The sequence below is a fragment of the Papio anubis genome, chromosome 13 (assembly GCF_008728515.1).
Source record: "Papio anubis isolate 15944 chromosome 13, Panubis1.0, whole genome shotgun sequence".
NCBI classification, from domain to species: domain Eukaryota; kingdom Metazoa; phylum Chordata; class Mammalia; order Primates; family Cercopithecidae; genus Papio; species Papio anubis.
In genome coordinates, this window is record NC_044988.1 from 454,813 (window position 1) to 468,038 (window position 13,226).

General features: G+C 45.0%; 1 protein-coding gene across 17 annotated transcripts in view; it reads left to right on the forward strand.

Moving 5' to 3' along the window:
• AOPEP (aminopeptidase O (putative)) overlaps window positions 1-13,226 on the forward strand; it is a 383,438-nt gene that overhangs the window by 239,399 nt on the left and 130,813 nt on the right. For 16 of the 17 annotated variants that reach the window (XR_002517756.2, XR_001895427.3, XM_031654785.1 and 13 more), the window contains one exon: window positions 4,419-4,462. The exons of the other annotated variant lie outside the window; for it this stretch is intronic. Coding sequence is in view for 14 of the 16 variants with exons in the window: in XM_031654785.1 (XP_031510645.1) it covers window positions 4,419-4,462 (44 nt within the window). In the remaining 2 variants the exon portion in view is untranslated. The remainder of the gene's footprint in view (window positions 1-4,418; window positions 4,463-13,226) is intronic. 17 annotated transcript variants of the gene reach the window in all.

Here is a 13,226-nt window from a genome sequence, read left to right on the forward strand (position 1 = left end):
TTGTGTTTTTGTGTAAATTGCTAGTTAGTTATTGATGATGAAGGTCTATGGTCCAGTTTCTTTACTTGGAAGTCCCTAAAGTTCTTCCTTTTCCAATTTACATCTTAATCTTTTCCCTTCCAAATGCTCTCCCTGTCCAGCATTTCAGTATTACCATCTTTCTTTTGTTTTTTTTTTTTTTTTGAGATGGAGTCTCACTCTGTCACCCAGACTGGAGTGCAGTGGTACAATCTCGGCTCACTGCGAGCTCCGCCTCCCAGGTTCACGCCATTCTCCTGCCTCAGCCTCCCAAGTAGCTGGGACTACAGGTGCCGCCACCACGCCTGGCTAATTTTTTATATATTTTTAGTAGAGATGGGGTTCCACCGTGTTAGCCAGGATGGTCTTGATCTCCTGACTTCATGATCTGCCCGCCTTGGCTTCCCAAAGTGCTGGGATTACAGGCGTGAGCCACCGCGCCCGGCCAATATTACCATCTTTCTGGCCCCCGCAAAAGCCCTCTCTTGAGTGTTAACAATGACTTCTTCCTGACAATTTCATTTCTTCTCAGTGCTTATCCTGCCAATCCTATCCTTCCTTCAATATTTTGTTTTGCCTCTACTACCTCCCACCCCTTCCCCATGAACATGATAATTATTCATAAAATACTTGACAGAAATTGCTAGCCCCATGTAATAGTCAAGCCGATGTCAGTTTATCCAGTAGAATCTACATGTACCTGCTTTCTGTTGAATCCTTTCACCAGGACTAAAAAATAGTTACCAAATTAGCCATGTGCCAAAATCAGTGTTAGTTTTTAAAAAATGTGTAGTGCTTAATTTAGTGTTATTAGGTGTTAATCAAAACAAGCTGTATGCGACGGACCTGACTGGCATATAGATTATTAGGAGAGTAGGAAATGAAAAAAATTCTGAAGGAATGTATTTTCTGACAGGTGTGTGGGCTTATAACCATTGCCAAGGGTCCAGATAGAATTTCATCCCCTTCATAGATTCAAAAAATTCTATTGTTTTATCAGTAGATTTTGGGGAGTAGGGGTGGGCTTTGGTTTTCATTTGTTTTCAGGCCTCCTGCAGAGGTGACAAACTGGGGCCCCCACTATTTGTTGCTAGCTAACTTTGTCAAATGATTCTAGAATCAGCTGTGAAAAATGTCCTCCTTGTTCGAATAAGATCTGTAAGTCGCTTTCACAAAACTGCCAATACGCTGAAGGAAAGAAAGAAGACAGATGAAAGAATCGAAAAGAGGTGGTGCAGGAAGGAATAATCATAAGAGACATTTTTCTTTTTATTTTCTGGTGCTGTAGAAAGTGGAAAAAGCTTCTGTCATAAGTCCACTCTAGAGGTATCTGCCAGTTTATGAAAAGAAACAGGAAAACTGGTGTTTCATGGGTAAAGATGGAATCTGTGGCAGGAGGCAGAAGGGCCAGTGGGTGAATTCCATGGATAGATGGTACAGAGACTGCTTGGATGAGACCTGCTGTCTTGAATGGGATGAAGCACAGAACAGAAGAATACCGAACGCTGTAGAAAGACATTCCCATAGCCTGTGGGAATGCAGGCCCCATGTCTTAGAGATGCCCAAGACGCCCTGGGCCTGTCATCCCCAGCAGCGCTGGCAGCTCACGGCTCTGTTGCCTACAGGCCTGAGCTCTGAGGTGGGAAGAGGCAGGTGCTCCAGGATCGCAGCCCACTGGGAGCAGGACAACCATCTTCCTTCAACACGAAGCAGGGTTCCCGGGGCCTCCTGCGCTTACCCTGAACTCAACACCCAATTCTGGATACCTGTGCTCTGCAGTCCTGTACAGAAGGATCCGATTGTGATTGGAAAATGCAAAAGGGCAGAATTAAGGTTAACTCTGAATTTCCTGCTTCTCATGCAATTACATTCCCCCCGTTGCCATTGAATTAATGTAATTTCCCCCATATAATTGAGCATAAATTACCAGGCAAATATAGGATACATTATTATGGGCTACAAGGAGATAATGAAATAAAATTAGTAAAAAGTTATCATTACAAGTCCTTGGATTTTTTTTTTTTTTCCTGAGACGGAGTCTCGCATTGTTGCCTGGACTGGAGTGCAATGGCGCGATCTCAGCTCACTGCAACCTCCACCTCCTGGGTTCACACAATTCTCCTGCCTCAGCCTCCCAAGTAGCTGGTATTACAGGTGCACACCACCACACCCAGCTAATTTTTTGTATTTTTAGTAGAGATGGGGTTTCACTATGTTGGCCAGGCTGATCTCGAACTCCTGACCTCATGGTCTGCTCACCTTGGTCTCCCAAAATGCTGGAATTGCAGGCGTGAGCTGATGTGCCCGGCCCCTACAAGGACTTGGATTTTTAAGAATCAAAAATCCTATCCACAAGCCAGAGAGAAATTAATCTACAGAGTTATCTATTAAGATATTAAATTTATAAAATATTAGATTGTGATAAATAAATGTCTAAATGTTTTTGCAAAATAATTTTTAAATAATAAGAATGATAACTCTAAGAACCTCAAGCAAAAATACTTCTTTGCATTCTAAATACTGCTCTTGTCTCCTTTGGTATTTTCTCTATATATGCAAGTGCAAGGAACAACTTCAGTTGTGAGGCATCCGTCAGTTTGGGGTTGTCCCCCCACTCCCATTTTCTTCGCGTGGTCCATTTTTTTAAACATTAGTTTTATTACTGTTTGTATTGTTAATTCACGTCAAACAGCAATAAACAAAGTCTCAGAAGAACAGACATTGCAAGAAATAAATATTTCATTAATGCTCTTAATAGGGAGACTTTGTCTCTGGAAGAAACGGACTGTGACCACCCGTGAACACGTAGAAACAGGACCGGCAGCTTCACTAGTGTAGCGATATTTCTATGTGATGATAGAGGAAGAACACCTCGTCATACAAATGGGTTGCAGATTTCCATTCCTCTATAATTCTGTCTGTTCTGTAACGCGAAGATCTGTGCTACTGCTTCCATCTCGCAGATAATGGGCGTCATCAGAGTCCTGTGTGGCGTCTGTATCCGCAGATGTGGTTCTATCGGGAGGCTTCAGTCTGCAGTTAAATGGGTGTCATCGAGTCTTGTGGAGTCTGTATCTGCAGACGTGGTTCTATCAGGAGGGCCTAGTCTGGAGTGACTCTTGTCTGTCATCTTTGGGCAGACCCATTTTAAAAGATTATTTTCTATTGATTAAAAGAAAAACTTCAAGTATAGATCTTACTTGTTACTCAATATCATCAAGTTCCAAGAAAGTTAAATATTGTTCTTGTTTGTTTCATGTTCTGTATTTATCCAAGGTATATCTTATTAAATTTTCAGATGAGGAAAGGTTGACACTAGGATTACACACTTAGCAAATAAACATACAGAACAGAAAAATCAGTACAATTCAAATTTCAGTTAAATAGCAAATAATTTTTTAATGTAATTATGCCCCCAATTTTACTGGGCATCTCTTCTTATCTGACAGCCCTAGTTAAGAACAAATCAAGATTCCAGAATTAAATGGGCTGGAAAAGGGGTCACAGTACTCACGGTACAAGTTAAATATAAATGAACATTTTCATATTTGAGTTTTTTAGGTCTTTATGGTTTTGTGGTTATGTTTTAAGAGTCTTTATCTTTTAGAGATATTTACTAAAACCTTTATTGATGAAATTATGTAATGTTGGGGACTTCCTTCTAAATAACAAAGGAAGAGGGAAAGGGGATAGGGCGGGATGGGCTGGGCATTGGTGGGTATGTGAAGGTTTTGTCTACTTCTGATTGTGCTTGAAATTTTCCATAGTAAAGGAAAATAAAATGTGTGTGTGTGTGTAAGCCATGCCTTTAGGTCTAAAAAACTTATCATCTAAACATCTGAAATGTCTGGTAACCAAGGACTTGTACAAGGGCATGAGAAGAGGCGGCAGGTGGAGGCAGGGGCTTGTGAGCCATGCTTGGAGTTATGGACATCTTTGTTCCTTGATGGCATATTTATCATCTCGATATTTATCTCTACCATTTGATAGAGCAATGCAAGAGAGTTGCAGTTCGTTCCCAGCCTCTAGGAGTCCAGGCATCTCTAGGGAAGGTTCAGGAATCGCAGGCGATGGGGCAGTAGAGAGGGATAATGCTTCACTTGATGGCCAGCCTTTTGAAAATGGCTAAACACAAAACAGAATAGACTGTTGGATTAGGTCAGAATAACAAACAGTCCACTTTTTAACGTGTTCTTGGTTTTCACAAAACAAATCTCTTTCGATGATTTGATTGAAACCCTGGGAAATTAATAAATCGAGTCTCTAGTCTATTAAGTCAGCATAGGTCTCGCTTCTCTAGCAGGTGAGCAGCCCGTAGCTGGGAGTCCTCAGCCCCTGGCATGGTTCCAGGCAGTTATTTATTGATGGACATCTTTAATGGTTTGTTTTTTTAATCCCAGGATTTCCTTCAAATGCTACTGGAGAACATCCCAGAAGAAAAAAGGTAAGAACCATCAGGCCCCAGAAGTGGGATGGGAGGCAAGCCAAGCACAGTCTGTGGCCTTCGCTGCTGTGGAGAGAATGGAGGAGTGGAAGGTTTGGAAACTCAGGGTAGCTCCAGTTAATGTGGCTTAATACAAGGAAATACTGTGTAATTAAAAGCAACAATGTAGTATAGTAGTAAGAGCTTGGGATGTAAACTCAGGCTGTCCTAGATTTTAAACCCAGCTCTGCCACTTCTTTTGTTTTTCGAGATGGAGTATCACTCTGTCACCTAGGATAGAGTGTGGTGGCACGATCTCAGTTCACTGCAAACTCCGCCTCCCAGGTTCAGGTAATTCTCCTGCCTCAGCCTCCCAAGTAGCTGGGACTACAGGCGCCCACCACACCCGGCTAATTTTTGTATTTTTAGTAGAGTCAGGGTTTCACCACGTTGGCCAGGCTGGTCTTGAACTCCTCACCTCAGGTGATCCGTCCACCTTGGCTTCCCAAAGTGCTGGGATTACCACACCTTGCTAATGTTTGTATTTTTAGTAGAGTTGGGGTTTCGCCATGTTGGCCAGGCTGGTTTCGAACTCCTGGCCTCAAGTGATCCACCCGCCTTGGCCTCCTGAAGTGCTGGGATTGCCACTTCTTAACTATGACATTGGGAGCAAGTCACATAATCCCTCCAAATTTTAGTTTTTTAACCTATGTAGCAGGGTTTTCGAAAGGAATAAAGGAGCTAGCATATGTTTTTAAAGTAGGTGTTCAATTAATGATTGGTGTAGATACTATAATCATCTGTGTTTCAGGCACTGGATCCAGGATCTAGATCCAGTAATCATGTAACTCTTATGACAGTTCTGTTCAGCATCGTCATGGTGGTGATTATTATAGGCCAGCAGTGAAGTGAGCACATGCAGACAGTCATTTAATCCTCAAAACAACACTGTTTGGTCCATGATGTTTTTATCCTGATTATACCAAAAAGAGGACCAAGATACTGAGCGGCTGAGTAAGCTGCCCAGGATCTCACAGCTTTTGCAGGAGGCTGGGATTTTAGCCCAAGCAGTCTGGCTCTAGAACCTATCTCTGATCTACCATGTTACAAATGGGGAAACTGAGACTCCAAGATCCCTCAGCAAGCAAAACAGCATAGATGGAATGAGGCCTGTCTGGATCTGGCCGATGTGTTTTCAGTACACGGCTCAGCACCAGCTCACCGCCCTGGAAGGAAGGAGATTCTCATTTTTGTAGGTATCCAGTTTTAGGCTGGCTGGCCACCAAGAGGGTTTGCAGAAGGGTCTTAGGACCAATGTTTGGGGTTAAATACGTTCATTCCAACCCTCTCCTAATTTCCTATCTTGATTTAGGTGTTAAAAAGTGAATACCCTGAAACATAATTTCTTTTTTCTTTTTTGAAACGGAGTCTCGCTGTGTCACTCAGGCTGGAGTGAGTGGCGCGATCTCGGCTCACTGCAAGCTCCGCCTCCCAGGTTCCCGCCATTCTTCTGCCTCAGCCTCCCAAGTAACCGGGACTATAGGCACCCACCAACATGCCCGGCTAATTTTTTGTATTTTTAGTAGAGACAGAGTTTCACCGTGTTAGCCAGGATGGTCTCAATCTCCTGACCTCGTGATCCGCCCGCCTCGGCCTCCCAAAGTGTTGGGATTACAGGCGTGAGCCACCGCGCCCGGCCAACATAATTTCTAATAGCAAAATTGGTATTCAAACATTAAACGGAGGCATCTTGAGAAATTAAACATTTCTTTGAAGAAGAGTTAACATTGCTTGCCTCATTTCTGACCCACAGTTTTAACTACGTTTTTATGCATGGAACAGATTTCCAAGTGTGGAAATGAATTCTTTGACACGGACATAGACTTAGATTCATACAAGGCCAGTGACCTCCATGTCCGTGAGCCTGTCTTATAGGCAGTGTGAATTGGGTGTCTCCAGGGTGCAAGCGTCAGGGCTTATGCTACCAGACTGGGTGCCGGAGATGACGTGCAGATTCAGGAGAGGATCCGGGGCTGGCGAGGAGATGACGTGCAGATTCAGGAGAGGATCCGGGGCTCTTGAGGATGTGGAAGTTTTGTTCCAAGCATTGGATTTTTGCTTGGCTTTTTCTGTGTAGACTTCTCTTTCACCTTCCATTCAGAATGGCTGCAAATTCTTTCTTCAATAGTGGAAGTATTATTGTTAGTCAGGATTTTCAATACTTAATAGGGGTCTGTATTTGTGGTGCATGTGGTATTTTGGTGCATGCATACCACGTGGAATGACCAGACCAGGGCAGCTGGGACATCAGTCACCCCAGACATCCACCCCTTTTTTACGTTGGGAACATTTCACTTCCTCTCTTCCAGCAATTTTGAACAATGCAACAAAGTCTTATTAGCTTTAAACACCCGACTGTACTATCAAACACTAGATCTTGCTTCACTAACTGTGTTTTTCTGCCCACACACACACATAAAGCAAGCTGGCGCATCATATAGGATTAACATACCCATATTTGATAAATTTCTTTGTTTCTACCTTTTCATGTTCATGCCTTCTGATACTGAAGAAATCTTATCCGGGAGATAGCGTGGGGCCGTAGAAATTGGCCAAGATTTCTAAGGCCCCATGTAGTCTCTCTGGATAAAACTTTGTCTAAGTGTTTCAGGAGGCTGCTCAAAGGAAATGTGGCTTGTTTTGGGAGGTCTGAAATGTTTTCAGATTTACTGTCTTGGAAAAAAGAAAAAAAAAACCCAGACATATGGGATTTCTTCATGCAAAAATCCCATCACATGTGGCTGTTAAGATCAAGAAGATAGTTTCCCTGCAGGGCATATTTTTTCCTTTTCTTCGTACCTACCCCAGAATAACTTTTCAGGTCCTCTGACAGAATGAAGCATTTTCCTTAGGAACTAACACAGAGAAAACAAGAAAATTAATAGAAATGGTTACTACTTTCTTATGCTGTTACCGAAGTCTGTTTCTGAGTGGTGACTATGTATTCTTTCAAAATAACTTCTTAGGGCATAAATATAACAATTTTCACTGAAGCAACAAAGTGCATTTTTGGTATTGGAGGCCTTCTCTCTTTTAATCCTCTTCCTAATAAGGTTATGGAGTTCATCTGGATGCCCCTAAGCCCTCTGGCTCTGGGGGAACCTGGACTGTATCATTGTGAATATTTATGGAGGCTGCACACGGAGCCCACAAAGAGACTTTTGTTGTTGTAATTGTGGAACTTAAGAGCAGTGTCCCTGTCTTAATGGCAGCCCCCAGTCACCAATCACATGCCTTTTGATAGGATACCTCTCCCGGTTAGGATCATGTTTTGTCTAGCAGGCTTAAGCTTCTTTTTAAAACAATCTCCTTAAAAGCTAAGGAGATTTCTCTTTTACAACGAATCGATTTTAGCAGGAATACCAGAATATATTTTGAAATTAAAAATCTTTTTGCCTGCTAACTAATCTCAGAATCTAGTTCAGCTATTAAAACAGACTGTTTACCCTATTAGTTATGCGACATATTGTACCAATTTTATCTAGGTCTCCAAAGGCCCCACACCTACCCCCCGGAGCCTCTAATCTTTGGCCTCTGTTGCAAACTGATCCTTGGGCACATCTGTTAGGCACGTGAGCCGTTCTGCCGAAGCAGGGTTTTTCAGATTAGACCAGTCCGTCAATGTTCAGGGGCCAGCACTCTCCAGGCCTTAGTGCCTTTGCATTGTTCCCTTGCTTTGGTTTACTCCACATTCTCTATTGAGCATCTCCCATACCAGGCTTTGGGCTGGACACGGGGGAACGGAGAGGAATAAATCCCAGGAGTAGCCCTAGGAGGCTCCTAGCCGACTACCGAAGACGAAACAGAAACAAGTCGTTATGACTCCGTGTAGGAAGTGCTCTGCTGAGGTTCAGAGTCCTGGGGACATATAGAGGGTCTCAGCAGTCCCAGCTTTGAGCCTTCAGGCACCTGTACCTCTAACGGGTTTAAGGAAGGCAGCACCGTCACAGACTGGAAAGACATCTGCCAAGGGCAATGCGGCAGAGACGGGGGTGGACAGGACTGGAAAAGGGCAGTGTGGCAGAGAGATGGGGTGGAGGGCGGGAAGTCGAACTCTAAAATGCGATCGAATAAATCCGGATAAATCCGCTCACCCGCCAGTTAATCCGTCGGCAAACTATCATAAAGCAATGTAATCTCGGCTCGCCAAAGCAATGTAATCGCCGGCTCATAAAGCAATGCGCGAAACCTCATAAAAGCAATGCTTAATCTTCGGCTCTCCGCCGCTTAATGTAATCTTCGGCTCTCATAAGCAATGTAATCTCTTCGGCTCATAAGCAATGTAATCACCTCGGCTCTCATAATGTAATCTCATAATGCTCTGCATGAAGCCAGTAATGATGGCTGGAGAACTGTAAGCAGAGAGGCGTGAAAAGCAGTGAGTGAGTGGGTTTGAGAGTAATGAATGGCCAAGGCATTCTTTAGAGTTGCCACAGATAAGACTTGGTTAACTGGTTGTAAAAGTTGAGTCTGACCTTTTTTTCTTTGTCACTAAGTCACACTCTGAAGTCGCAATGGAAATGCAGGAGGGCAGGTGTTTGGGGAGTCTGGATGGGGCAGAGGGAGTGGAAGGGGTGAGCATTTGAAGGCAGAAAGATGCTGTCAGATAAAACTAAAAGTGGTCAGAAGAAACCCCAGACAAACCCTGAGCAGCCGCCTCTCCTGGTGGAAGAGCCCATGGAGCACCGTACGCCGGTGTCCTTGTGCCTTGTGTTCAGTGTCAGTAAGAGCTCCACTTCTTTCCTTGCCCATCAGTTACTGTGTGTGTGTGTGCATGTTCCTGTGTTCGTTTTAATCTAATGCTGTTTCTCCCCCACGGAGCTACACGGTACTCGTTTTATAAGTGTGACCTCAGCAATCTTTATTATCTACCCAAGCACAAATGACTTGTTTTGATCAAGAAAATAAATCGGCTGGGCACCATGGCTCATGCCTGTAATCCCAGCACTTTGGGAGGCCAAGGCGGGCAGATCACTTAGAGCTCAGGAGTTGGAGACCAGCCTGGTCAACATGGTAAAATCCCATCTCTCCAAGAAATACAAAAAATTAGCCTGCATGGTGGTACGTGTCTGTAGTCTAGCACTCGGGAGGCTGAGGTTGGAGGATGGCTTGAGCCCAGGAGTTTGAGGCTGCAATGAGCTGAGATTGCGCCACTGCACGCCAGCCTGGGAGACCCTGTCTCAAAAAAACAAACAAACAAACAAACAAACAAAAAAACAAAAGGAAGAAAATAAGTAACTATGCACAGCTTTGAGATCCACCCACATGTAGAGAGGGAATTTAAACATGTAAACTAACTAAATGTAAACATTGACGCAGATGTAAATTGAATTCCAGAAAAGGGCATTTTCCATTCCAGACCCTGAGCTCTGCAGTTCCCGCTGCCTGACCTCTATCTGGTTGCACTTCCAAGTTCTTTAAGTCTGTCATTTAGTTCCTGTGAAAATTGCTTCCCTTCAGAGGCACTGACTGTGATCTTTAGGATCTCGGGAGCTGAAGACAGGAGCCAAGAGCGGTGAAGACATTTCTGTTCATCAGCAACACGTTGACAGGCACAAGTAGCCGGTCCGTCCAGTCATCCCATTCTCGTCACCCCACCTTGGAAATCAGCTGAGCGAGTAAATACAGGCATGGGCAACACCGTCTTCACACAAGCCTGTTGGTTTATTTTAACTCCATAGAGAGATGAACAATTGGTTGCTTTTTGGCTTTCCACACAGCTTGTTTTTCTAACCAGTATCATGCCAGGTGGTCAGCATATTTTCTCCCCTGCTGTGTTAATTAACTGTGACCAAACTTATAGCTCGGAGGGACTGGAGACCATCGACACTCAGAGTCGCCCTATAGGCTGTGGGAGCGCACCGGGGAACAGCCAGCCAGAGGGCAGAGCCACCTGCTGTTCCTCATACCCAGGAGGCCCGGGCTCAGGCCCGGGTTTCAGTACTGAGGCGGGAAGTCCGCCTCACGAGTGCGGATATGCAGGACTCGCAGTCCTGGGTCTGTGTGCTTTTACCTCTCTGTATAAAATCGATTTCCATAGTGATCAGACATGCAGAAGAGTAATTTCCTGTAAGTTCTGGGTCCTGGCTAAGTGGAAATGCTGCTGCTTGTCTGTTGCGGTTATTTAAGCCACATGACCTCAGAGGGAAAAAATTCACCGTTGGCTTCGATTCTGAGTATCTGGATTTGAAAAAGTCAGCTTTGAGTTTAACCACTGCGTAAATCCACGCCCAGACCTAAAAATTCACCTGCCATGCCATTTCAATAATTACGCTCCAAACAGCAGAAACTGCACACGCCGTCTTTCTTCGTAAGACCTACATCCTGTTTCCTCCCTGAGCTACGTGCATGCTGTGTTCTTTCTACAACGTTAGTCCATTTCTTCCCTGAAAATCAAACATTTTCATATGGTCTCTCATGATTCCTTGGGAGATAAGGCCACTCATCGTACCTTAAAAATTTTTGTTAGCAGCTAGAATTAATGCTTTCATCATTCTCTCATAATTGAACGTCTTATTCCACATTAACAATCCCCAAATAGGGCATGATGCAGTGTGATAGTGACACTGATACTGGAAGTTTGGAAACCTGGATTTTTTCCTTTGCTGGGTTGGGTCAGAGTCCTCCTATGGTCCTGTGCTAAGAAGCCACACGACAATTGACACTCACTTCACAGGGATATCATGAGAAATGAATAATGGTTATAAGATGCTTCGAACCTTTCCAAAGAAAAGTGATCTGAAAACACATGTTCTCTTCATTCACGGAGAGTGCCTTTAGCCTCCGGATGCAGCTCACTGACGAGCTCTCCTGCTCTCACACTTCTGACCCTCCCAAGGGTCTCCCGATCACCTCTAGAAATGTAACGGAAGGGTTGACAAACAGGGCAACCATGCAGGAGCCAGGCCGTCTTCAGCAGGAGAGATTAGTGAGGGGGGAGTCAGCATGGTTTGGAGCAGGCGTAGGTCCACCCCTTCTGCCAGCTTGTCCGTTCCATTGTAGAAACCCGTGTGTCATGAAGCCAGAGTTTAGGACAGAAAGAAAAGCTGGGGTTTCATAGCCAGGCACCACAGGTTCAATTCCCAGCTCTTCAAGTACCATCTGTGTGGCCTTGGATACATTTCTCAATTTCTTGGAACCTGTATTTGTTCGTCTCTAAGATGAAGACAATAATATTGGTCTTTTGGCTGGGTGCGGTGGCTCACGCCTGTAATCCCAGCACTTTGGGAGACTGGAATCATTTGAGGCCAGGAGTTTTAAGACCAGTTTGGGCAATATAGTGAGACCCTGTCTGTGCAAAAAATTTCAAAAATTAGTCGGGCATGGTGGCACATGCCTGTCGTCCCGGCTGCTCGGAAGGCTGAGGTGGGAGGATTGCTCCATCCTTGCAGGAGGGGGTTGCAGTGAGCTGAGACTGAGCTGCTGCACTCCAGCCTGAGAAAGTGGGACCCTGTCTTTAGTAATAATAATAATAATAATGGTCTTGCACAGTTATTGTCAAGTATAGATGATACTCTGTCTATTGTGTCTGGTAAACAGTAGGTGTTCAATAAGCAGTAGCTTCTACTTTTATGCCTTTTCTTGGCAGTGGATAGAGGACTTTTTGTTTGTTTCACTTTTAGTGCCACTGTAGAATACTCTGTGTGTGTGTAAGTACTAACTATGTTAAAGCAGAATTTGCCTTAATACTTGCCAATGAACTAACCCTCTGAGTTGGCCGAAGACTGTGGCACAGGCACATTGTATGCAGCCGCATACTTTCTACGGAAAGTCATCCTGTGGAGATTCCTGGGGGCCACTGTCTGCACAGTGTCTCCCAACCCTGCAGCTGGACTGCTCCAGTGCTGCCCTCCAGATCCGTCCCCTGCACGCCACATCCATGTGGGCCCCTCTTGTTGCCTCCTGCGGAAACGTTCCGCAGGTTCCGGTGTGGTCTGCTGCCTCCAGCCTCTTCTCCGCTTTTTCTTCCTTGACTCAGGTCCCTGCCATGTCCCTCCGCAGCTGTGCCCCAGAGCCTCCTTGACAAAGGCAGGGCCCGGTAGCAGGGCCTCCAGAGTCCCCGCAGGACCCCTGTTTTCTTTCTCAGCTCACTCTGGAGGTCAGCCCCGCTGAGCTGAACAGTCTGCACACTACTGCACTGGCATTCCTGCTCCTGCTGTCTTCGCCCCACGTGCTTTTCTTCCATTTCTATTGGCTCTGCCCCACCAGGCATTCTTAGGGAGCCTCTCCTGATGCACCTCCTATTGTCCTGTTTTACCTGTCCCACCTGCAGTGGTGGTTCTTCAACACCTAGAGGACCGTCATCTCTACAAGTGCTGGTAGCATTCTGCCTGGTGTCTATTACACATCCCGAATCGACAGTCACTCCCTGGGTTTTCCCATCATCCAGCCTCCACAGAACGTTTGCCCAGCAGCCGTCCAGCGAACGTTCGCCACATGGAGAAGGTTGCCTGTTTTTCAGTCTTCTCCGGTGAAGACTTTGGACCTCACTTAGTAACATTCCAGGGCTCAACTCCCAGCCCCCACTCCATGCCACCCCTAGAGAAGTGCCTGTAAGCGAAAGTTCCCCAAAGGAAATTTATGTCCGTGTCTTCATATTCACTCCCCCATGCTAATGCACAACAGCCGTTCGCTGTCTTTTGTAAAATCACCCAAAAATAGCAAGTAAGTCGCTCCTTGGACTTCTCTTCTCCAGCATATTTAACCTCAGCTCCCTTTACCTCTT